This window comes from Natrix helvetica (genome assembly GCF_964273705.1).
Source record: "Natrix helvetica genome assembly, chromosome: 6".
Lineage (NCBI taxonomy): Eukaryota > Metazoa > Chordata > Lepidosauria > Squamata > Natricidae > Natrix > Natrix helvetica.
Window position 1 is genome coordinate 31,260,013 of NC_138553.1, and position 26,956 is coordinate 31,286,968.

The following is a 26,956-nucleotide window of genomic DNA, read 5'->3' on the forward strand; positions in this document are numbered from 1 at the left end:
ATCACAAACATAGATGGGATGAAACTGCTTTATGATAGAAGCATGGGGGGGGGGGCAGGTTAAACAGGATTATTTATAGAAAGGCAACCACAGAAAGAACTGGGAAGGAGTTTTTATCCCTTTCAGATAGGCCAGGTCAGGAAACAGACTCCACAACAACGCTGCAACTCTATTCTATTGAGTTAAGCTACAGTAACAGAATCCTGAAAGCCTAAATGTTTTCCCTTCCCTTCCTCATATGCCCTAATAAATCAATGAGAGGTTGACTTCTGAGTTTTCTAATGTTTTCTTCATTTCTCAGGCTTAAAGCATGGTTTTGTAACTATCATTACATAGTTTATCCAGAGTCATCTCTGTCGTCTTATTTGAGAGAATCATCAGGATTCTCTCAAATAAGAGAAATATTAATTTATGTATGTATGCAAGAAAGTAATATGCAGTAATTATCTGTAATATGAAATAAACTTATTTACTTACATCAAAATAGTATTCTTATTTTATTGTTGTTTATTATTTTGTTGGGCCCTATCCAACAAAATGAAATTTAATGTATAGAAAAATGTTTTATACCTAGGCAGAAAAAACCAAAGGTACAAGTACAAATTAGGCAAAATCTGGGTCGAAAACAGTAACTGTGAGAGGAACCTTGGAGTCCTGGTGGATGATCATTTAAACATGAGCCAGTAGTGTGCGGCAGCAGCCAAAAAAGCTAATACAATCCTTGATTGCATAAACAGAGGCATAGAATCTAAATCACATGAAGTATTAGTACTTCTGTAAATCCTTAGTAAGATCACACCTGGAATATTGCATTTTGGTCACATTAGAAAGATGTTGAGACTTTGGAAGAAGTGCAAAGAAGAGCTACTAAGATTATTAAAAGCCTGGGGAAGAACAGGAATTGGGTATGGCTAGTCTAGAGAAATGAAAGACTAGGGGTGACATGATATTCCAGTGATTCAGTATTTGAGGGGCTACCACAAAGAAGAGGGGATCAACTTATTTTCCAAAGCACCAGAAGGCAAGACAGGAAACAATGGATAGAATTAAGGAAAAACTGATCAATGAGAGATGCAACTTGGAATTAAGGAGAAACTGCTTAACAGTGAGAACTATTAACCAGTGGAACAGCTTGCCTTCAGAAGTTGTAGGTGCTTCATCACTGGAGCTTTTAAAGCAGATTGGACAACTACCTGTCTGAAATGGTATAGGGTCTCTTGCTCAAGCAGGGGGTTGGACTAGAACAGTGTTTTTCAACCTTGACAACTTGAAGATGTCTGGACTTCAACTCCCAGAATTCCCCAGCCAGCATTCGCTGGCTGGGGAATTCTGGGAGTTGAAGTCCAGACATCTTCAAGTTGCCAAGGTTGAAAAACACTGGACTAGAAGACCTCCAAGGTCCCTTCCAGCTCTGTTCTAATTAATAAAAAGACTAATATACTTTCCCCAGGCTAATGTATTTCAGATATGCCAGAGTACAGCTACAGATTTACAGAGAATTATGGGAGTTCTGCTCCAATATATCCGAAAGACACCAAAACTAAAGAAGCCTGGAAAAATACACTTAATCTACTTCCTTAAACTATCTCCCACTAGGAGAATCACCAAGATAATTCTGCCTAAATAACTTTTTATTTCTTTAGTTTAGCCACTGCATCAGATCAGCAAATGAAGCAGGGCATAAGAAGCCTAGTTTTCCTGAATCACAAACATAAACTCATGAGAATAGAGTATAACATAATGTTCCGAATCAACACTTTATATTTGTTGATTATATACAAATCAGATCATGGATACAGCCGGACGCAGAATCTTATTTTCTTTGGTTTTGTAATTTATTCTGATTGCCATGAAACCTCTACTCTTTTTAACCTTCATTGTTCATTGGCCTGTTCACAAATGTCCTTAGCCAACATAGAAACAGATTTTCTATGATTAGTGATAAACTGGTAGAAACAGAAAACCATAAAGTTAAAAATCAGTAAATGAAGATTTTGCATACGCATCTAGGATCTGAAATTGCAATTTTTTATTGCTAAGGACTAGTCCTTTAACATTGGAAAAACAGGTGTATGATCCAATTATTCAACGCTAATGATGCTTGTATGATTATTCTTCATTGAATTTATTGTATTCATGTTATACTAATTGTATAACATTTTATTGGTGTATTGTTTTCCCCCCTCTTCTATATGCCATTGTTGCCCCCCACCCTTTAATCTGTCTGATTAAATGAATAAGATTTATTTAAAAGTAAGTATTTGCGAGACGCTGCTATTGCAAGGGGCAAAAACATTGGGAAATTTATCTAAAACTATACCAAGAGACCATCTATTTAGAGACTGAAATTACGGGGCAGATGTTGGCAAAGGACACACATTAGAGGCAAACACAGCTACAATTAAACCTTAAATATAAGCTGTCACATCTTTTATATAGCATATGACCTGCAAAGCCCTAACAAGTGAAGTAATTAGGGCCCAGGAACCAACATGTATGTGGGAGACATTTCATGAAAGTAAGTTCAAAGATAACAAATGGGTATAAAGGGAAAATTCCAAGCTGAAGCATTTGCTACTTCTAAAAGTACTGTAACGACTTCAAAATAAACCTGAAAAAAACCCAAAAACTTAAAACAAGGTTTGCCTCAGAGAAATCAAGCATAATAGGGGCATTAAAGAACCTTTTTAATTTCCTATTTTATTCAACACAGCTCTTGTCAAAGGCAATAGGATGCAAAGTATTAAAGAATTAAACCAAATAAAAAATGAGGTAGGTGAATGATATCTCTCTCTTTGAAAACGACAAACTAAATGAGCTGGCACTTTTTATTAATTAGCATTTTTCCCTTTCTTTTCTATTTTTACACTTGAGCCTTCAATACTCGTATTTGAGTATTTCCTCCAATGTCACTCTGGATGTGGACTTGTCAATGTATGACTGAAAGCAAGAGATAAATGTATATAATTCTGGTTTCATTCCTGTCAGTGCAGGTTTATATTCAGAATACAAGCTGATTTGGGGGAGGAGGGGAGACCATTTTAGACTACTGCATTATTGAAAAGCCTTTTAGTGTCAAACTGTTGTTTGACAGCTTTTGTCCTTCTTTCTTCACTTTGTCGTTCACATGTTGCAAAGGATAATTTTAATAGTTATTGGTAGTCTATTCTAGCCCCCCCCCACCTGTGTATGTGTGAAGTAAATACATTTCTTATGCCTAATTTTTAGAGAACGCTTCTGACTTTTCTCCTTTTTTTCCCTCCCATATAAACTCTTTAAATTAATTGTTCAAAATGCAGCCCTTTTTTTTATCAGGGTGAGACTGCCATAAAGAAGTATGCAGCAGTGCAGGGAGGACTTCTAAGGTTAATTATCCTGAGAGACTCTGAAAAGGAATAACAATGACAGTGAGATAAAGCTGCCATCTTTTGGGCCTCTGGCAGAGTTGCACCACAATGACTACAGTACAGGCACCTCGGCCTCGGTGCAACCAAACATGACTGCTTTTTGTAGGTAGGTTTAAGAACCACGGATCACTTAATTGTTTGCCTCCCTTCCCGTCTTTGTTATTTACATATTTAAATTGTTTATTCGTTTGAATACACACGTTTCTTTCCTCCTTCCCTATTCCTCCTATTTAATTCTAGTTCCTGGATATAAATGCATAAATAGGTTTAGGTTTAAGTTTTAGGTTTTATTAAATTTATAGACCGCCCCCTCTCCCCATAGGGACTCGGGGCGGTGTACAGACCGTTCGTGTATAAAACAACAAAACATAACATAAAACATCAGACAAAACAACGCACACATACCGTCTGTATATACAACCCAAACTAATTAAATAATTAAAAACAATTCTAAAACCAGTTTAAAACCCCAAAATTTAAAATTTAGAAAGCCATCCAGGAAGGTCAGTAGTAGATGTTCCCTGTAAGTACAATTACAATTAGGCCAGGCCGGCTAGTCGAAACAGGTGGGTCTTGAGTTTCTTCCGGAAGGAGCGGAGATCCGAGGTGGTTCTAATATCGGGGGGGGGGAGGTCGTTCCAGAGGGTTGGGCCCATCACAGAGAACGCCCTATTCCTAGGCACCGCCCGCCCGCACTGCTTAGCGGAAGGTACCCGGAGGAGACCCTCTCTGTGAGAGCGGATTGGTCGCAGGGATGTGTGGGGTAGAATGCGATCCCGCAGATAACTAGGTCCCGAGCCATGGAGCGCTTTGAAGATGACAATCAGCACCTTGAAACGCACCCGAAAAGCCACAGGCAGCCAGTGCAGCTCACGCAGGAAAGGTGTTACATGGGAGTACCTAGTACTTCCCATAATAACCCGCACGGCTGCATTCTGAACCAGCTGGAGCCTTCGGGAGCCCCATGTAGAGAGTGTTGCAGTAATCAAGACGGGAAGTCACCAGGGCATGAGTGACTGTGCGAAGGGCATCCCGCTCTAGTAGGGGGCGCAATTGGCGCACCAGCCGAACCTGGTGGAACGCCCCCCTAGCCACGGCTGTCACATGATCATCTAGCGACAGCCGGGAATCCAGGAGGACGCCCAAATTGCGTGCCCTATCCACCGGGGGCAGTTGTTCCCCCCAATGACAAGAGATGGAACACATTGGCTAAAGTGGGGCGCCGGTAGCCACAGCCACTCCGTCTTGGAAGGGTTGAGCTTGAGTCTGTTGTCACCCATCCAGACCCGCACGGCTTCCAGACACCGGGACATCACCTCGACGGCTTCGTTGGGGTGGTTCGGGGTAGAGATGTATAGCTGAGTGTCATCTGCATACAGATGGCACTCAACCCCGAATCCTCGAATGATCTCGCCCAGCGGTTTCATGTATGTGTTGAACAGGAGAGGTGAGAGGACCGACCCCTGTGGCACTCCGCACGTGAGTGGCCTCAGGGTCGACCTCTGCTCCCCCGCCAACACACATTGCGTCCGACCGGAGAGGAAGGAGGAGAACCACCGCAAAACGGTGCCCCTCACCCCCATCCCCTCCAGTCGACGCAATAGGATACCATGGTCGATGGTATCGAAAGCCGCTGAGAGATCTAACAGGACTAGGATGGAGGAACAACCCCCATCCTTCGCCCTCCAGAGATCATCCACCAACGCGACCAAAGCCGTCTCAGTGCTGTGGCCGGGTCGGAAACCGGACTAGATAAGTAATTTCCTCCAGGTGTCGAGGGAACTGTTGCGCCACCACACTCTCAAAAACCTTCGCTAAAAAGGGAAGGTTGGAGACAGGATTATAATTGGCTAACTCTACTGGGTCCAGGGAAGGCCTCCTGAGTAGGGGCCTCACCACCGCCTCTTTCAAGGCGGCTGGTAGGAACCCCTCCCCCAGCGAGGCGTTCACCAGCCCCAGGAGCCAGTCTCGTGTAACCTCCCAGGCTGCCAGTACAAGCCAGGAGGGACATGGGTCCAATAAACATGTGGTGGCCCGCAGTCGCCCGCGTAGCCTGTCCATATCCTCGGCGGCAACAGAGTCAAACTCCTCCCAGAGTGGTACCTCAAGACTCGCCTCCGGTGTCTCCCCACGATCACTGAGGGGGACCCATTCGCTCCAGATCTGAGCGATTTTGTCCTGCAGATATTCCCCAAATTCCTCTGCCCTACCCTGCAAAGGGGCTTCCCGCAGCCTCTGTGAAAGGAGGGAGCGGGTCACCCGAAACAGGGCGGCAGGGCGGTTTTCTGCGGACGCAATAAGGGTGGCGTAATATCGATGTTTAGCCACCCTTAGTGCCACAAGGTAGGTCCGTAAATGGGCTCTTACCTGTGTTCGGTCAGATTCGGCGTGAGAGGATCTCCATCTGCTCTCTAGGCGTCTCTTGTGGCGCTTCATCACCCTCAGCTCCTCGGTGAACCAAGGGGCCAGGGTGGTTCGCTGCCACCGGAGAGGCCGCAAGGGCACCACCCGGTCCAAGGCCCCGGCCGCCGCACTGTTCCATGCGGCCACCAGGTCCTCCGTCCGGGAGCGGGTCAGGGCTACAGGAAGTGGCCCAAGCTCCGTCTGGAACCTATCTGGTTCCATCAGTCGCCTGGGGCGGAACCATCTAAGATCTTCTGGTTCCGCCTCCCCGCGATGGGGGGTAGCGTCAGGGAAGTCGAGCTGGAGAAGCGAGTGATCTGACCATGACAGGGGAGTAATAACCAGATCCCCTATTCCCAGATCACTCTTCCATCGACCAGAGATAAAAACAAGGTCCAGCATGTGGCCTCCCTCGTGTGTGGGGCCCTGAATTATTTGGGTCAGGTCCAAGGCTGTCATGGAAGCCATGAACTCCCGAGCTACCTCGGATGATTCACCCGTCGATGGCAGGTTGAAGTCCCCCATAACTAATAGTCTGGGGGTCTCAACCGCCACCTCCGCAATCACCTCAAGGAGCTCTGGCAGGGCCGCTGATGCATAGCGAGGAGCCAAGTATGCAATCAGCAGGCCCAACTGACTCCCTGGGCCCCATCTCACACCTAGAGTCTCACATCCGGATATCTGAGGTACGGTGAATTCTCTCGGTGCCAGGACTTCCCGTATAATGACCGCTACCCCACCACCCCTACCCCGGGCACGAGGCTGATGGAATACACGGTATCCTGGTGGGCACATTTCCACGAGGGGCAAACCCCCCTCATGGCCCAACCAGGTTTCCGTGATCCCTGCAAGGTCTGGCTCCCCCTCAGAAACCAGATCATGGATGAGGGGGGCCTTATTAACAACAGACCTTGCGTAGGCATAAATAGGCATAAATCCCAATCAATTGCTCACTTTCAGGGAACTGAGGTGCTGGAGGATCTGCCTAGAACAGTGACGGCTAACCTTTTTCTAAAGGTACACCAAAATTGTGTGTGGTGCGCGCTATCATGTGCACACAGGTGCCCATCCACCTGTGCATGCACATACGACCTCCCACCTGTGCATGCGCGAGCAACCCCTTGCGGGGGGGATTTTCAGGGCCCTCTCCCAGGCTCCGGAGGCTTTCCTGAAGCCTGGGAAGGGCAAAAACGGCCTCCCCGGCCCTCCGGAAGGTCGAAAATCAGCTGACCAGCAGGCACATGTACACCAGAACTGAGGGCTGACGTGCCAGCAAATATGGCTCCACATGCTATCTGTGGCATGCATGCCATAGGTTTGCCATCACGGCCCTAGAAATTCCTCCTTGTACAGTACCATGTACTTCTATTTATCACAAGAGCCCCAAATTCAGTTTTTACCTATACTGAGTTATCAGCAAAGAACTGTAATGTGGAGACAGGCCACAAAAGAAAATAGGTTAGTACAGGTAGCCCTTGACTTACAACAGCTCATTTAGTAACTGTTCAAAGTTACAACGGCAATGAAAAAAAGTGACTTATGACCATGTTTCAGACTTACGACCTTTGCAGCCTCCCCATGGTCATGTGATCAAAATTCAGACTCTTGGCAACTGATTCATATTTATGACAGTTGCATTGTCCCAGGGTCATGTGATCACTTTTTGTGACCTTCTGACAAGCAAAGTCAATGGGGAATCCAGATTCACTTAACCACCGCATTACTAATTTAATGCCTGCAGTGATTCACTTAACTGTGGCAAAGAAAGGTTGTAAAATGGGGCAAAACTCACTTAACAGAAACGTTGGCCTCAATTGTGCGCCTGTGTCAAGGACTACCTGTACAATCTTTTAACAAAAGAGAGATAACTGCAAATCCCTGTCTCGACCTGTCCTCAGTGGAAACTCTCACAAAAGCATAAAGGAGTTTTATGTGTTAAGGACTTGAGAGCATGTCCCTGATCTAAACTTTAACATAAATTTCTGTTATCAATGTTTTAGTAGAAATCTGGAGCCCAGAGTTTTATGTTACAGTACACCACACAGTGGTAATTATTAATATTCCAAAGTAAGCTATTTTCTCAGTGATACAGGTTTCATCTTCTGAGTTATTGAAGTAGACATACTGATTTTTTTCCACAAGTACCTGCTATCGCAAGAAGATGACATCATGTAAAACTGATAAATAAAATAAAATAATCACAACAGTTTAAAAGGCATCTCGGTCACTTCTGACACTAATGCCAAATGCTAATTCTAGATTCTAGAATTTGCATTTCATTCATATCCATTTGTATTTCACAGTAAGGAAAATTGAATGACATAGAAGTGGTACCATAGGGACGCATTTTTGCTGCCTTCCTAAGAGACCCATATCTAAACCTGCTATTTTCAAATGTATATTTATTGGATGAAAACAGTGGTGCTGGCTGTAGGCCTTAACAGGAAACAATCATGATGGTAGTTAAAATAAAAATGAAGCAAGACAATATATCTACAGGGCAAAGTTTTAAACATTTCTTACTTATAAAGGCTGTCAGCTTTGCAAATTCATGACTTGTACAGGTTTTTAGGCAGAGAACGTTCTTTCGTGCAGTCATGAAAAAATCAGAATGTGGAAACAGGCAGCAAATTTTATGCTGGCTTGTTCTAAAATTGCATCTTTTCTCAATCAATATGTGCTGGGCTACGGCTTAAAGAATGCCAACATACACAATGTGGGAATGGCAGATACAGAGATAAGTTGATTGTATGTTAAAGAGAACTGGACAGGATCTGAAAGAAGGGGAGACATAGACAGTTATTTTCTTCCATTTATTTCAGACATGAATTCCAAAATGTTTCACACGCTCTGTTTTTAAAAGGCATAAGTAGTTCATTTTTGTTCTTGTGACTAATGTCCTCATTTCTGCAAACACTGGGGGAACAATGCAGTTGAAACAAGGTCGGCCATAGAACTCTATGTCCTGAAATCATGGCTAAGCCACACACTGGTTCTCTTTATGTTGTAGCTTCTCTAGAAAAAAAAGAAGAAATTATCTCCCAGTATTCTTTCTTATTTCTCTGACAACCAGAGCAACTTTGAACCTGAGGAAGACAAAGAAGAAAATGTTGAGAAAAGTGTAGTTGACGAACAGTTTAGAAGAGTTAAATCAATATTTCTCAAACTTGATAACTTTAAGATGTGTGGGTTGAAACTCCCAGAATTCCCCAGCCAACCATGCTTACGTTGACATTGACATTTAGATATACAAACATCCAAATACTTGGAAATCCATGTAAATACTTTTACAAAAAGTGTAAATAGATGCATTTTTAATTATATTCAATTAATTTATATGAATAGCTTTACTAGCTAATGAACTACTTAGGTCTGAACATATGAAGAAAATCTTTTAGGGCAGTCATGTCAAACACGTGGCCCACGGGCCATGACCCATGCAGGCCACGCTCACCCTGGCCCCACAAGGGCAAAACCAAATCCCGATACATCCCGATACATCCCGATATGGCCTGTGATGCGATCAGATTTGACACCCCTGTTTTAGTGGGGGAATAAAGCCAAAACCTATGTGATTTTCAAACAATAAAATAGTTAAACTAATATTATTACTCTACATTTGTTCTTTTTTTGTTATTAAAGGCTATTCATATAATTCATTCAAACTTTGTTCTAATAGCTATGTCCAAAGCAGTTTTGGAAGCAAGAAACACATAACCTTCAAGAGGAGAAAGAGGGGTCTTTCTCAGTCAAGAAGAGGAAGATTATTAATGCAGAAAATAATACTGCTGGTTTATCAACTGTTTCGTGCAATAGTACAGCATCAGAATTGTATTTAAAATTTTACATACAATAATAATATAGTTTTATAGCACTTTAGCGTTAACTAATTTATTACTGAGTAACTCTGTACTTTACACTTGGATTCAATGAAAACAAGTTCTTTGAGCAGGCAAAAGTGCTCATGTTGTATTTATCAGCAATGCCTTAAAACACAGGTGCCTTTTCCTAGGATCTCATGGCTAGCCTCCAGAGGTATGTGTTTAGAGTACACCTATCTGTTCTTGAATGGGAGGAAGAATTAAAAATGCAAAAGATACAACTGGTCCATAAACCGTGAAATTCATTCAAAAGGGTATCATGTTGTTGGAAGCCACCAAGAGTTCAAGAAGCACTAGGAGAGTTGCACCACCCCATCCCAGTTTTATCAGAGATTTCTGAATTTAAAAAATATTGTTGGGATTGTTTAATGCAGTAGATTGCCTGTGCTTAAGACCTGCATCCTAAAACCAGCAGATTGGATAAAAGATGGGGGGGAAGGGAGGGGGAAAGAGGGAGGGAGAGAGGGGGAGATTAAGAATTGGAGAAGATGCCTCAAAAATACCCAAGAATCAAATGTACTGCACAGAATAGAACTAACAATAAATCTGCAGCATCCTTCAATCAACAATCTTTCAATCTATCATGGGGAGGAAGGCTCAAGGCAGGAGTTTCACACCTTCCCAGTCAAATAGTTGTCCAATCTATTTTTGAAAACTTCCAGTTATGAAGAACCCACAACCGCAGAAGGCAATCTTCACACAGCTAAATAAAAGTTCTCTGCGACTGCCAATTTTACTTTATTGCTTCCCCTTTCTTGGTTTTAGATCTGATTCCTCAAACTCAGCCCCACAACATCTTTTTCTTTCTGCTTCCCTCAAACCAACTCAGAAAAAAGCAACTCTTAACTTCTTTCCTCCTAAAGCTCCCAGCAAATGGCTGGGCTTTGAGAAAACTGTCTTAAAAGTAAACTACTCAGAAATAAGATTCCTTTAATGAATTTCACAAGAGAAAGCAACAAAACCCAATTTACTGCAGCAACCCAATTCATGCAAACATGTCAAATAGATGACAGTCACAAATTGGATATGTTTATTTAAACAATGGTGAAGAAAGCTTTCTAGAAAATATTAAAATAATTATAAAAACAAAACTAAAATTTTGTTAAATACTTGTGAGCAATTAAGACTGAGATATTGTCTTTAATAAATTAACTGAAATGCATGATTTCCCTCATTTATAGCTTTAATTCAGCATGGTAAATATTAGCAATTGCACTTGAATTACTAGTGACACATTATTTCCCTTCTGGAAGAAATAAATATACCTTTTCTCAAAACCTAGTGAACCAAAAATCAAAACTAGGAAAGGATCTAAATTACACTAAATGCACATTGCATAATATTTATTGTATAAACAATAATTTACATAGCAGTCTTTCTGACAAACTGTAAATCAGTGCAATAAACTGCATCCATCAAATTCATTTACTGCCTCATTAATGTTTTGGCTCTGAATTCATCTACTTTGGTATCTTTTATTCCTCAAGACAGTCAGAGCAACATGTAAACTGCTAATAACCTGGCATAACCAAACTCTTCCTAAGTTTTTTCTTTTCATCTTCTTTTTTCCCAAATTATTAATACCTAAAAAATGAATGTAACAAACATGTTTAATCTCATACGATACTATCCCACTATAATATTTTATACAGTTGTTAGAAATGTTTTAACTACAGGAGGCAATTTGTCCAACCTTTAGTGAAATTTTTTGCCATTACTATTACAAATCCCCTGGGTGTGTAGGGATATCAAGTGAATATTATGTTAACCACAACACTGTTTTATCAGGCAGATGTGGTTTTAGCGTGGGTAAAAGTTATTTCCTTAGATGCCAAAGTGAATCTTGCTTCACACAGTAAACTAATCTATGTTTGGCATAGTTTACTGAACAAGGCACAGTTGTCTGAATTCACACCATAGTTTATAAAACCAACATCAGTGGCCTCGTTAAAGATAACCTTAGAAATCAAGTGGCTTGCATTCTGGTTTATAATGACATTATAGAGCCAGACTACAAAAATCAGTCTTGATTAAAACCTTAAAAGACCAGAAGACTTAAATCTATGTATTAGTATTCAGTGGCATTAGGTGATGATGTGAATATGTATTCTGAATTTCTGATAGGGCTAATGCTCCTCCACACCCCTCTCCCAAGTTTATTCAAATTGAAACAATACAAATATTTTTAATTTAAAAAACAAGATTCATTTTAAAATAAATTATGTGCTCCCTTTTCTTGTCTGTTTCCTTACTTATATTCAATAAGCTGCAACGTTTTCTGGCAACGTTTTTCAAGAAAGTTTTGTGACTGGGGGATTCTGGGAGTTGGAAGTTCACCGAAGTTTAAAGTTGCTAAAGTTAAGCAATGCTGACTTAAGAGTAATCTGCCTGCTCAAGTTTTAAGTTTATTCTTGGGACAAATACCTTCGCGCGAAAGAGGAGAGCAGCAGTAATGTGGCAGCCTTCACTGACTTGGCAGATTCGAGAATAAGTTACGTAGGCCGAGTCAGTCTTCACCTTTCAAGGTATGGGGAGGCGGTTCACCAAAGCTCCTCCCGCCCTGCCCGGATCCCGGTACCGTTGGGCAGGCTGCAACTCCACAGTGAATCAACCGCGCCGACGTGGAGCATGGCGGAGTCGCAGATTCTTTGCCTGGAGGATACTCACGTCAACGAACGGGTCGGTGAACAGAATCCGCGATACTACTACAGCGAGGAGCAACGGCGGGCACTGGAGGTCCTCGTGGGCGACGGGGAGAAAGCGTACAAGTCGCAGCTGAAGACACAGCAGCTGCCTGACTTCCTTTCCAGCAGAGAGTTGGAGGTCTTGCGGGGAGGCTGGCGTGCTTACGATGCCCACCTGGAGACTGGCAAAACGGTCACCGGACCTTCGGGAAAGCCCCTTTCGCTGTCTTACTGGCCCGAATGCTCCGACACCGAGATCCCTCCGCTGGACATGGGGTGGACTCATAACTATTTCTACCGGGGAGCCACGCGTCTGGCTCTGTACACGCACCCGCGCAAGGAAGACAAGGCGCCCCACGTCAAGCAAGTGGTGCGTGAAACGATCCAGCAAGCGAAGAAGGTGGGTAGTTCGCCTTTGCGCCTTTCAGATCTGAGGGCAACTCCCCAGCCAGCCAGCCAGGGCCAGCGAAGTCCTCTGCCTTCTGACCTACCTCGGCGTAAAAGCTAACTTGCCCCATAATTCCTCCAACTTGAGCGAGGGGTCTCTTCCTTTCCTTCACCGACGCGGAAGTTACCTCTCAAAAAGGTAGCGTTTGCACCTCGCCAGGAATCAAATCTTGTTTAATCAGTTTCAGCGTCTTGTGAAACCTGCTGCTGTAATTGATTCGGTGAATTATATACCTAGTGTATATAAGCTACATAAGCTACGGTGTGTACTGTGCAACAAGCATACTGGAACATCTCTGGAAAGTTTTATTTAGATTGACAAAATCAGTTGAATGAATGTTGTTCCAGGCCCCAAACATTTCCTGTCCACTAAAGTCCCTCCTCTAATAAACCAGCATCTTTTTTTCCTGCTTACAGCTAACAAAGGTTCGGTTTAAGGAAAGATTGCTTAATTTGCCTCTGGAAGGAACTTAAGGATATATAGCTTATAGAATCTTATGAAAAACCAACTGTACAGAACAAGCTGTAACATGTTCTTTGAAGTGATCTGTGTTTTTTTCATTATTCCATGCAAATTTCTCTGACTCACTATAGACTATACATAGATCCTAAATTTACCTTTTAAAAAGTTAGGTGAACTGTTTTAATTATTACAAAGTGCAACCATTTTCCTTATGCATTCAGCCAAAGTGAAATAAATGGTAATGACATTAAGAATTCATAGATTGTGTCAATATTTTTTAAATTATTAAACCACACTTTCATCTCTTCTGAAAGCTGGTGTTTTACATATTGCCCATAATAATTTTACAAGATAGAAAAGATACCTTCCAAGAACATTTGAATGGGATTTATCCTACCAAGGGAGAGTATCTGGTTGATCTTGTCTGGGCTAAGGAAATAATTAGGGTCAGATATTAGTAAATACTTAAGAGACTTCTGGAAGAAAAATAAAACTTATCCTTGAATCTAATACTCCAGTAGTTTACCATTATCACTTTTAGGATTTGAGGGCAAGATCTTGGCAATATTTTAGTTAGAGCAACAAATGAAAATGTCACAAAATATTAAAACTGCTTTTCAGTTCATTAGGCTGCTTATTAACAAAGCAATGTTTATGTAGAAAATGTAAAGTCTTTAATGAATAGGGCTTCTAAAGGGATTGTGGATTAGACAATACCAGGTGTTATAGAAGTAGCAAGGACTGTGTTTGTATATGGCATCTACAAACTAGCCTAATGTATTTTGAGAACCTGGCAGTTAATGCACACTCAGTAGTTGGGTTGCTGGTTATCAGTAGTCAGGAAAAGCGAGTTTATGTTGAATGGAGTAACACTTAGAAATTTAAATACTCATATCTTGAATATGTGTCCAGGAAGCCCTAGGAAATCAGTTACCTTTTACAATTCTCACCTTCCTTTACTATTGGCCATGTGAGCTGGAGCTGCTATGAATATAGTCCAGCAACATTTGAAGGATCAAAATATGCCTAATCTTTATTCTAGAGCAGGGGTGTCAAGCTCATGTCATTACAGTGGTGTCACGTGATGTAGCGGGACTTTTCCCCCCCTTCCCCCCCCCCCCCCGGCATGGGAGTTTGACAGCCCTGTTCTAGAGGAAAGGGATGTCTTCTTTAAAAGATATATGACAACTTTAAGAACATTTTGCAGACTAATCCAGCCCTTGCAGTTTTTTTGTAAGTAGCTGTCCTAGATAATTTGTTCTTCAGAACTATCTAAAACAATATAATATGTAGATCCTGAAAACTTAAGGTGAGGTTTTGTTTTTTTTACGAATTCAATTTTAATTTTTTTCTACTTGGAAACCGCTTCAGGACTTTGCTTGAGGGTGGGGAAAACATTGATTTGGGGTTTTACCAATTAGATCAGCGGTTCTCAACCTGTGGGTCGGGACCCCTTTGGGGGTCGAACGACCCTTTCACAGGGATCGCCCAAGACCTTCGGAAAACACATATTTTTGAAAAAATACGGAAACCATAAAATAGTGTTATGGTTGGGGGTCACCACAACATGAGGAACTGTATTAAAGGGTCGCAGCATTAGGAAGGTTGAGACCCACTGGATTAGATAGTCTTGTTATTATAGAAATTGCTAGTTTATATTATTATGTAAAAATAAAAAGTTGAGGTTTGATGCTATTATTCTATTGCACCAAAGGGAGTCAGAAGTCATTGCCTTTTCTTTCTTTCTTTTTGCCCTACACTTTTCCCTTCCCTCCCCCCTCTTATTTTCCTACTATTTTCTTTTGTATTTTTGTATTTTAAATTATAAACTAATAAATAAACAAAATATGCAAAAAGAATCTAAATAAGAATTTAGTTTTAATCCTTATGAATTCATTTTAAGTCAGTTGATTGGCATTATATTAACATGTTATAAGGAGATTAGAAGTACTACCGGTATGAGATTAGTCATGATAACAAATGGCTGTGTGGTTTGAGTCCTCTGGCTTGTACATTGGAAGTTTTCCATCTTTGATTCTGAAGAGATTGTGCTCCCCACTTAGAGCCAGTCTGCAATTTGTGCATTCACCTTTTCTGCTTGAAGAGCAGATGGCAGTGGTAGCCAGAACGGGCCTATGTACAGCTTCATCTTATGCACCAGTTGTGCCTGTCCCTGGATCTGCTTGCCATCACTTTTACTATCGCTTCCAATTGCATTACTGTAATGTACTTTATATGGGACTGCCCTAGAGGACAGAAGCCATAATTTCTCCAGAATGCATTGCCATACGTAGTTATGCTCACACCCTGGTACAATAGCAACACTTTTTTGTGAGCTATACTGGTTCCCAATAGATTCTCAGGTCAATGCAAAGTGGTGGTTAACATTTTCACAATCCATTCCTCCACTGATAGAAGCAGGATCTGCTCTACCTGATGGCATTTGCCTATCCCACATGCTGTACTAGAATGGGCATGTTTCAGTTCTCTTCCCTAAGGCAATATCATGTGGCAGGACCCAGGAGGCATGCCTTTTGTTGCTGTACCTGTCTTCTCTTCTCTCCCCCTCCCTTCCTCTCTCTCTTTCTCATCTTGGTCATTTTCTTAAGCATTGGAGTGAAATTGATTTTACACTTGGAGGGGGATAGGTAGAAATGAGGCTTCCAATTGCCTATTAAATTTTGTTGACATTTTTAACTGCATTTGGGGTGGGGTTCTTTTTTGATTATATATTGTCAAGAGTTGCAAGTTGGGTAATGATATAAAGTTACTAAATAAACATTGCCTACATTTTGAACCTGCTCTTCCTTAAGCTCACATGCACACAACTGCTTTATTGTGCACTCCAGCCCCATAGCCAGGAAGGATTTAACTAATTCATTAATTAACAAATGTATACAGCCGCCCACCTCACTGAATGTGACTAACAGTTAAAATAATCTCACAACCATTAAAGCAGAAAAGAATAAAAGCAAGATTGCAGAAGAACACCATACTGCCCCATATTTTGCTTGTCCCCACAGTGCACTTTCACTGCACATCCAGAAGAGATCCATGCTGTAATTCTGTCTAGATAGTTGTAGCGTGCAACATTAAAAATGCTGTGATTGGTGATTTCCTCAACTAAAATCTCAGATTTGCCAACCATCCGCTATATAAAAAGTTTCCTCTAATTATTACGCACAGTATTCCTACTTCATGCAGTATTTTTTCTTCTTTTCTATCATACCATTCATTGATCAAACATTTTTTAAAAAATAATCTCTGGAATTGTGGGTTGATGATTGAGTGTTTCCTGTTAATCACCAGGTTGCATCAAAGTTGTATGTGTTTTTTTTTAATCTCTTGCTGGCATGTGGTAGTAATTTGGCTTTGTGCAGCCAGTGTTAATGAAGACTTAAAGTTGGAAAAATATGTTTGATTGCAAGTACTGATAAGATATATAAACTTCTTATGAACTTTTAGTTTTATGGTTTATGGTTGCATAGGTATTGGATTTCATTGTTGTGAAGTGCCCGATAATGGAATGTGAAAAATACATTAGGAGTCTGGGCAAAGAGGCGTTGCTAAGAGAAAAGTTCAATAAGAGACAGCATAACCCACAGGTAGATAATGCCCAGGGCAAGAGTCTCTTCGGAGCCTCTCCCTAGTTTCTTGGGTGATAAAGGAGATGGGACAGGAGAATTGACTTTCAGATTTGCAAGATTTGATCAGAATAGCATTACACTAAAGTAAAATTAGCATATCTGGTCACTAGAAAAGAAATGTGGTGGCATCACTTTCCAATCTGGAGCAGAAATGTATGGTTGGGTTTTATAAGCATGCTGATGATACTTTACAGTGTATCAACTATATCCAGGATTTTATGTACATGTTAATAGGAAGCAGGGAGAGTATTGAGCTTTGAAGAACCCTACATAGCTGGGATCTTGGACTTGATCTCTTCCCCCACCCTCCACCCCCATCAACATGGTTGGGAACTGGTTTTGGAGAAAGAAGGAGATTCATTGCAACACTGGGTCTTCCATTTTCAATCCCCTAAAGTGGTCTAGTAAATTCCATGTCTGATGGTTTTAAATGCCAGTGAGAAATTATGGAGGACACTACTCCTATCTCATAATTACCATCAGTCTAATTGCAAAAGACAATTTGCAATATCATTCTTATCATCCCCCAGTGACACAAGACCTTTACATGGTTGTGAGCCTTGTGTGCTCTGAGGAAAATGAGAGCTATGCCAGAGATTCAACCATACTGGACAGATCTCATCAGAGGAGTCAGATAAAATTTCATAAATCCATACTGGCTCAGTTGTTGCCGGGGTTAAGAATGACCACACTAGAAGAGGATATTTGAAACAAGTTTTGGAAAGAACATCATCTAGAATCAGAAATAACAGCTGGATAGAACGTGATCTAGAATCAGAAATAACAGAACGGAGGCTAGCAGATCAACATTGATTTATAATATGAAATGAAGTATTCACAAAAACAGAATTGGAAGAACTGCAAAGGTCTACCAAGGGCAGAGAAAGCCTTGCCAGAAGTAACTCAGACTGCAGAGACAAACCAGGGGGAGTTGGCAGCTGAGGAATTCAACAGATGTATGGAATAGTTTGCATTTGGAAACCAGGCAACCTCTCCTCTGCCTCAAAAATAACAAAACCCTCTAGCTAAAGAAATGAAAGAATTGAAACAAAAATTAGCTGAACATATAAAACCACAAACATTTCAGAATAAGGCTGCCTATGTTGAAACTTGTTCCAAAGAAATAGCTAGCACAAACATTAAAAGGTGTCACAGTGCAATATCAAATATAAGGACCAGGAAACAAACCAATGAATGTACAGCACAGCTGCAGTTATAACTGAATACCTAGATGCAAAATCAACTAAGAAGAAACAAAGCCGGGCAATGTACCACCAAAATGGAAGATAGAATCAGCAAGCTGAGATCAGATGCAAAAAAGCTAGAACAGATGAAAGAAAAGAAACTGAAAAAAAAAAGAAGACCAAAGAATACCTAATCAAGAAATACTACTTTGAAACAAAGAAGATCAAGGAAGCACTAGAAATAATAAGCAGCAAATGACAGCAGTAGCCAAGATCAGCAGATATGAAGCTTGAATTGCAAATTATAAGCAGAACCTCCAATTTTAATCAAATCAGAAGCATTTCTACTAATCCATCAATGGAGAAACTGCAGTGAATCAGTTAGTACCTGACAAGGAAGAAACAGTAGATAACCCCCCCCCCCAAAAAAAAAAATAAGGATGCGGCTTGGTTAAAGGAGGTGAATAAGAATAAAAAAGGGCAGCTGTTCTTCAATATGCATATTAATTTCTGCATGAAAAAGTAGGGAAATGCTTATCACATCTTTGGATGATACAAAACTGGTTGTGTTACTTTAGAAGAGAGAAAATTTAAAACAGTTCTGATAGATTAATAGGCTGAAAATAACAAAATGAAATTGAATAGTTATATAGCTCAGAGGAAAACTAAATAAAATGTACTGATATAATGTGCAATAGTCCTTTTTTATAAGGTATGTGAAAATGTTTGTATCAATATACTAGATAATAAACTATATGAGGAGCAGTATGGCATAGCTCCTAAATAGCAGATGCAAATTTAAGCAGCATTAATAGAATCATAATTATTAAATCATAGGAAATAATAGTTTTTCAGTATTCCACATTGGTCAAACCCTACATGAATCAGAAAGATCAAGAAGCTGGAACTTGTGCAAATAAAGGAAACAAGAAAAATTGTGTAACTGGAAACAAAGCCTAAGGATTGAATGACGTCACCAAGTTCAGGATATTCAGCCTTGAGAAAAGACCTAAGAAAAAAAATTCCGCAGAAAGAGTGGCAGAAAGAAAAACATCAAAATCTGTTTCCTTATTATCTGAGAATGCAAAACACAGAATAATGAACTTCGGAACGAATAAACTACAGAGAGGAATTTGGTTGAACAATAAGAGCAGATTGATAGTGGAGTTAATTACCGAAGAAAATAATGAGACTGTTGACTATATTGAATTAAAGACTGGATAGCTTTCTGACAAGGATGCTTTAATTTGGATTCCTGTAACAAACAGTGAATTGACTTGGTTATTACAATTGCCTCTTTCTTCTTCATAGTGCTAAGACAATGTTGTTACCTAAACATTTTAATATCTTTTTAAGAGGTAGCATAACCATAAACCACAGTTTATATTTCAATCGTTGAGTTCTTATTTTATATGTGTTAATATGCTGTTGTTAATTTTGTGCTGACTCAGATAATAGGAAACTCACCCAACAGTGTCTGAAGTGAGTCATCATCAGATGTCTTAATAATGAAATCCTTGGACTGTTTATTCCTCAACCTCTAAGCCACTTCCAGGTAGAATCATAATCAAGATTCCAAAGTAAGCCAAATGTCTATTATCGGTATATATTGAAAGAAAGAGAAAATGGAGATTGTTACATTCTATGCCTAAAAAAATCATTGCCTTTATTATTATAATCTAATGGCAAGTGTTTGTTAAAATTCTAAGACAAAAAGAGCCAGGTTTGTGGTTCCAGTGGTTAAGGTTCTAGGCTAAAAAACACAAGATCCTGAGTTCAAATCCTGTTTCAGCCTTGAAAGCTGGCTGGGTGACTTTGGGTACTCAGTGCTTTCTTAACTCAACCCATATCAAGATTTTATTGTTGTGAGGAAAATAAGAGGAGAAAGGTGTGTCGAATACATTTACCGCCTGGAGTTTTTTGTTTAAATAATGAAGACAGGATAAAAATAAAAAAGTAATAAATAAAAGCTAATCCTACCATTCAACAGGTCAAGGAAGGAGCTTCTCTAGAAAATACAACTTAGATATCTAACTTAAAAACATGTCACTTTTATTAAGTTATTTTTTATTTCACAACTGCTTATATTTCACATCATATCTCTATTGAGAAATATTTAACAAATGTTAACCTTTTTAAAATGAAGTTGATTTCTTGCAGGACTGGTGAAAAGCCACGTATGATATGAGGAAGATTTCCAGATTTCCTATAGTTTTGTAGTTTACTTTTTTTTTTTTCTGGGCCTGTTTCACAAGGGGTGGGAAACCAATATTGTAGTAATGTATTAATCAGTATTCAACTATGGGGGGGGGGGGAGGATCTGGGAGGTGAAGTCCAGCATCTAATAATTGCTTAGATTTAGAATCACAATACTAAAGACTGAACCTGCCATCTTCTGCATACAAAACATGTGCTCTACCATTATTAACTAACCTGTACTGTTTTATCTGAGGCCAAATAAGAGCCAAAATGACTATTTTTAAAATATATGCAGTATTTTTCTAAAAAATTATAATCATTGTTAGATGAAGAACTACCCTGTTGATCCATTGGTGAATGGAAAAAGGGATCTTCCCAAATATGGTTTAAATTGTTCAAAGGAATGGGATGAGGTGGGGGTTGGTGTGCACTGTATTGCAAAAAGATTGAAATGTATTATTTATGTGTTCTTTAGATAGTATTTAACGCAGGACAATCCATGCAATCCCCAGGATGAATATTCTTAACAAGAATAAACTGGTTTTTCAGGCAGGAAGCTATGAAGTGATGGGTTCTTGAATAAGTTAAAACATTTGTTTCTCATTCACGGAGTGTGGGTATATATGATATGACATGCCTACATCAGTACCTTTTTCAACATTACTTTTTAAAGTAAATGTGTGTTTTCTTCTTGTGCATGTTCAGATAATTGCAATAGTCATGGATCAGTTCACTGACAGAGACATCTTCCGAGATATAGTAGATGCAGCATGCAAACGTCGGATTCCAGTCTATATGATCTTAGATGAAGAGGGCTCCAAACTCTTCCTGGAGATGTGCAAATGCATGGACCTAAATGATTTCCATATCAGGGTAAGGGTATATTTACTGTGCAATAATTAATATAGTTCATAACTGATTAATACTGCAACATATTGTTCATATTTATCTAGGACAGATTCAAGAACAATGTCCTTGACAGAGGGTTTGAATCTTCCATAAAATTTTGTAGATGGCATGATTACCAAATATGATAGTTTAATACAGATAAATACAACAGACTACAACTAATTTTTAAAATCACAATTCAACCAGATCTTTTATGTAGTTAATACCTTTTTAAAAAAAATCTCACTTTGACTTTCACATTTCCTCCTTTTGCCATCTCTCTTTTCTCTTCATTTTTTCTCTCAGCTTTTTCCTAAAAAGTTACTGAAAGAAAAAGAAAATTGTGACAGTGACAGTGATGTGAACTATAATATTTCAGTATGTAATGTATTTATAGGCGAACCACAAGGTGAAAACAAATATAGAGGGGAAAATATTGATTCTTTTGAAATCAGTTATTTCAAATTTCAGAACAAAGTTCAGGAAACTCTTTTATTGGTTTGTGGGAATTCACAGCTGATTACAGTTAATGAAAGATTAGCTGTGATTTTAATTGCAAAAATCATCAGTTTTTCCCCTATTAAGTTAAATAAAAAGAAAATTAAATACATTTTTAAAATGTTAGAGTGGGATTTGTAAGCATCCAAATTGTTCTTTCATGTCAACATTTGATATGATAACTTTCAAGTCTCAGTTGTATCAACTTTCATGTTAACAGCATTTCATATATGCTACAAGTCAAGAAAGTTTCTACAGTTAAGTAATATTTAAACAGTTTGCTTTTTTATCATGTTTCATCAGAGAGAAAAAATATTGCCCGTGCAAAAGTCCAAAAAAACCTTGATGATAGTCAGAAAGTCTTAAAGCAACTTGTCCCAGGAGAGTTTGAAAGAAATTGCAAAAACCTTCTGAAATAATCTGTTTGATCATAAATCACTCTTTCTAAGTTTCTGCTTCATCTTGCCCAGTCTCCAATAATTCATAGAATTTTATGCTGCAAAATCCTATAATTTGTTAAGAGAGGACACAGGTTTAATTTCTGATATATTAAGTTAAAGATTTTATTCAGAAGGAAAATTTGTGCCATCGTAGTCACAAATAATTATGTACCTGCAATATATTTCATCTACTTTTTATCAAATCACCATGAGACTTGGAGAGAAATAAGAACCTTGGTAGCTCTTTTCTTACCTCCACTGCCTTTCTTAGGCAGAGAACCTTAGGTCAAAATATTTAAGGCTTCCTATGGTCTAAAAGAAGAACGAAATCTCTTCTTCCAGGAAGATGGGAGGAAGAAAGCTAGACTTTAAACCCTAGAGCACAGAATCATATATTTGACTGCAACATGCAATGTTTATAATATATGTGTTTTATAATAGTCTGCAATAAAGTAATTAATTTTGCTGAGTCATATCTACAAACCTTCTGTTGAGAAACCAGTTCCTGAGTAAGTGGTCAGAGTTTGGAGCAGTGCTTCTCAATCTTGGCAACTCGTAAGAAGGGGTTGAGGAATTCTGGGATCTGAAGTCCACACATTTTTAGAATTTAGAATTTCCAGAGCTGAGAAACACTACTCTAGAAAACCAAGATTTCCAACCCTGCCTAAATCTGGTTGTTACTGCCATCATTACAGGAGGAGAACTTGCTCTAGTACACCAAGGATATACTGTAGCTATAGATTCTCTTGCAACCCCTGACATCTCTCCAAATTCTCAAGTTGCCAGTAACCAAACCAATATTGATCCAGATGGATTGGTCATCTCAGACAATGAACCAGTTGGCCAAACAAAAAAACACAATCTAGCACACGGGTGTCAAACTCACCATGTCACGTTGCCTTCACGTGACATTTTGTGACATTTTCCTCATTTGCGAAGCTGGGGTGGGTGTGGCCTCCATGTGACGCATCCGGCCCGCAGGCCGCCAGTTTGACACTCCTGATCTAGCACGGTTCTAGGACATTAGGTTCTCTGACCTAATAATGGAAACCATTACTGGAGCAGCGGCAGCCACTGCTGTTCTTCAGTATTGCGAACCTGCCTCATGTGTATTAGATTTAAAGTAAATTTAATACTTTCCTTGCTCAAAATAAACAACACACCTGTCAGATCTCTATAACAAATGACATTGGAAACAAGTATAATACGTTCAAGGACATAAAGATGTCTGATAAGTAGATTTGTTGTAGAAAAGCTAATGGAGTCAGTAAAAAAGAATTCCTCATTCCTCATACTATGAGGAAGTCGAGATACTTCAAGTGTCTCAAAAGTAAGCTCTATTTATAGAGAAAGCAAGGGTTACCTTCTGTGCCTCTTTTCTTTCATCTGTCTTGCTTTCTTACCTGGCGTGAAGCCACTTTATTGTAAGAAAGCAAGTCAACACCTGTCTTTTGTTCTAGTAATAGAATAGGCTGTTTTCTTATGAGAATTAATCCCACAGATCTTAGACTTGGGGTTTTTCCACTGGCCAAGCCAATGGAAATCCCAGATAGAGCTTATAATTAATGATGGAGAAGATTCCTGAGAATACTGTAGGCAATCCAGAAAACAAATGGATCATTGAACAAATCATCATAGAGTTATCACTAGAGCCACAAATGACCAGGCTGAAATGATTCTGCTTTAGGCCCATTAATAATAATAATAACAAATCAAATTATACACAGTTGTAATTCCCCAGAGAAGTCTCTAATGCTTCTCTGGAGGTGAAAGGAAAGGTGTATGGACTCAGTTACAGTAGAAATAAGTGTACTGAAAAACCAGGTAAAGCAAGATCATAACGGAGGAAGTCTTTTTTGATTGCTAGGAATTGGCAACAACTTGATGACACTTAATCAATCAAAAATGGAAGAAGTTGTAAAAGGAACAATCCCACCTTTTGATGTAGAACACACCAAATTGAATCACTAAGTCTCCCTTGGCAAACCCAAAGACTATCTTTTATTACCCAGTCAAAAAAGTGATTGCCATCCATTTGCTTCTGACAGAATAAGCAATACAATAATACAATAATACAATAATAATACAATAGTAGAGTTGGAAGGGACCTTGGAGGTCTTCTAGTCCAACCCCCTGCCTAGGCAGGAAACCCTATACCGTTTCAGACAAATAGCTATCCAACATCTTCTTAAAGACTTCCAGTGTTGGGGCATTCACAACTTCTGGAGGCAAGCTGTTCCACTGATTAATTGTTCTCACTGTCAGGAAATTTCTCCTCAGTTCTAAGTTGCTTCTCTCCTTGATTAGTTTCCACCCATTGCTTCTTGTTCTACCCTCAGGTGCTTTGGAGAATAGTTTGACTCCCTCTTCTTTGTGGCAACCTCTGAGATATTGGAATAATGCTATCATGTCTCTCCTAGTCCTTCTTTCTCTTAAGCTAAACATACCCAGTTCCTGCAACCGTTCTTCATATGTTTTAGTCTCCAGTCCCCTAATCATCTTTGTTGCTCTTCTCTGCACTCTTTCTAGAGTCTCCACATCTTTTTTACATCGTGGCGACCAGAACTGAATGCAGTATTCCAAGTGTGGCCTTACCAAGGCATTATAAAGTGGTATTAACACTTCACGTGATCTTGATTCTATCCCTCTGTTGATGCAGCCTAGAACTGTGTTGGCTTTTTTGGCAGCTGCTGCACACTGCTGGCTCATATTTAAATGGTTGTCCACTAGGACTCCAAGATCCCTTTCACAGTTACTACTACTGAGTAAGGTATCACCTATACTGTGCATTCCGTTTTTGTTGCCTAAATGTAGAACCTTACTCTTTTCACCATTGAATTTCATTTTATTAGATAGTGCCCAATGTTCAAGTTTGTCAAGATCCTTCTGTATCTTAAGCCTATCTTCTGGAGTGTTGGCTATTCCTGCCAGCTTGGTATCATCTGCAAATTTGATGAGTTCCCCATTTATTCCCTCATCCAAATCATTGATGAAGATGTTGAAGAGTACTGGGCCTAAAACAGAGCCTTGGGGTACTCCACTGCATACTTCCCTCCATGTAGATGCAGTTCCATTGAGAACTACACGTTGAGTGCGGTTGGTCAGCCAGTTACCAATCCATCTGGTGGTGATGCTGCCTAACCCACATTCTTCTACTTTATCTAGTAGTAGGTTATGGTCTACCTTATCAAAAGCCTTACTGAAGTCCAAGTAAACTATATCAACGGCATTCCTCTGGTCCACTAATTTTGTCACATTATCAAAGAATGCAATAAGATTAGTCTGGCATGATCTGTTTTTGACAAATCCATGTTGGCTTTTGGCTATTACTTTGTTTGCTTCTAGGTGTTCGCAAATTCGTTGCTTGATTATTTTTTCCAGAATCTTTCCTGGTATTGAGGTTAGGCTGATAGGTCTGTAGTTTCCTGGATCTAATTTTTTCCCTTTTTTGAAGATGGGAACCACATCAGCTCTTTTCCAGTCCTCTGGTAGTTCCCCGGTGTTCCAGGATCTCTGAAAGATATAATTCAGTGGTTCTGAGATCTCGTCTGCTAGTTCCTTCAGAACTCTGGGGTGTAATCCATCCGGTCCTGGTGATTTGAATACAAGACTATGCGGCTGATTCCCAACTTTTAGTTCAGGATATGGGCTGACTGAAAGTGGTGTCAACTTCAAAATGGATCAGGCCTGCCGCAGCCATCTTTCCATTTCTCAGCTTCTCTCCCATACTGTGTGGCAAGCCAAAAAATGGAAAGATGGCTGCAGCAGGCCTGATTTGTTTCAGAGTTGACAGTAAGATCCCCCTAGAAAGTGAGAAGCACCTGGAAAACCTCAAGCACACACACACACACATATTAATGAAAGCCAGGGTCATCTCTATTCCTAGGAAGGTCCTTTGGTTTCGGGGGGGTACTTCTCATGAAACTTCCTGATCAATCGATCTGTCTTCATAACCTGTGTTTTTACCTATCTAGCTTCTGACATGAATATCCCTTTCCACTGGACTAGGTATTGGAGTCTTCCCTTCTACAGCCTGGAATCCAAGATCCTCTTTACCTCGTAGTGGTTCTCCCCTTCCACTACGATTGGACCTGGAGCTATCCTTGCTACTGGCCTCAGCTCTGACCCAGCCACTGATTTACGTAAACTGTAGTGGAACACCGGGTGCACTTTTCCCACTTCCACACAGTATGGGAGGGGGGAAAGGTCTGGAATGTCAGGCTAGGGCCTCGTGGTGTGTCTCCCCCCATTTCATTTACAGGTACTAGCAGATGAAATATGAGGTGAATTAATTGATCAGAACACTGTTTGAATTAATCCAGATCTACTGGATAGACGATATTTTCTGGAAAAAAAATAAGTAGGAAAGACACCACAATTCTATCCTTTTTGAGAAAAGTTGTGCACAAGTTCTGCACAATTTAGACACCGGACATTTTCAATATGAATGCTTGGCTTCATGCATCCTCAACCTGTTCACAAAGCAGCTAGAAAGTTCACTTTGGGGGGAAAGGGGATATTTTGCAAACAGATTCCCCAAATATTGTAAATTTGGCTTCTTTAGAAACAAGGCAATCTTGATCCTGAGATGCTCAGAGGCTGGAGTAAACAGAAATTGAGCTGCTCATCAACACCCAGTTAGTCTTACTCTACAGATTCAGACTAGCTCTGAAATGTAATCACAGTTCGTAGTAGAAACTGGCATGAGCAATTAAATAAAAACCTCCATCACACGTAGCTATAGTTTGCTACAGAACGATACATTCTCTCAAACACACTGGGCAATTTGGGGGCCCCAACAATGGCCCCTGTAAC

General features: G+C 40.0%; 1 protein-coding gene across 1 annotated transcript in view; it reads left to right on the forward strand.

The window, feature by feature from the left end:
* Positions 1–12,144: 12,144 nt before the first annotated feature.
* Positions 12,145–26,956, forward strand: part of FAM83F (family with sequence similarity 83 member F) — a 29,613-nt gene continuing 14,801 nt past the window's right edge. The window contains exons 1-2 of the mRNA XM_081958123.1: positions 12,145–12,775; positions 21,021–21,188. Of these exons, the coding sequence (XP_081814249.1) occupies positions 12,320–12,775; positions 21,021–21,188 (624 nt within the window). The 5' untranslated portion in view covers positions 12,145–12,319. The remainder of the gene's footprint in view (positions 12,776–21,020; positions 21,189–26,956) is intronic.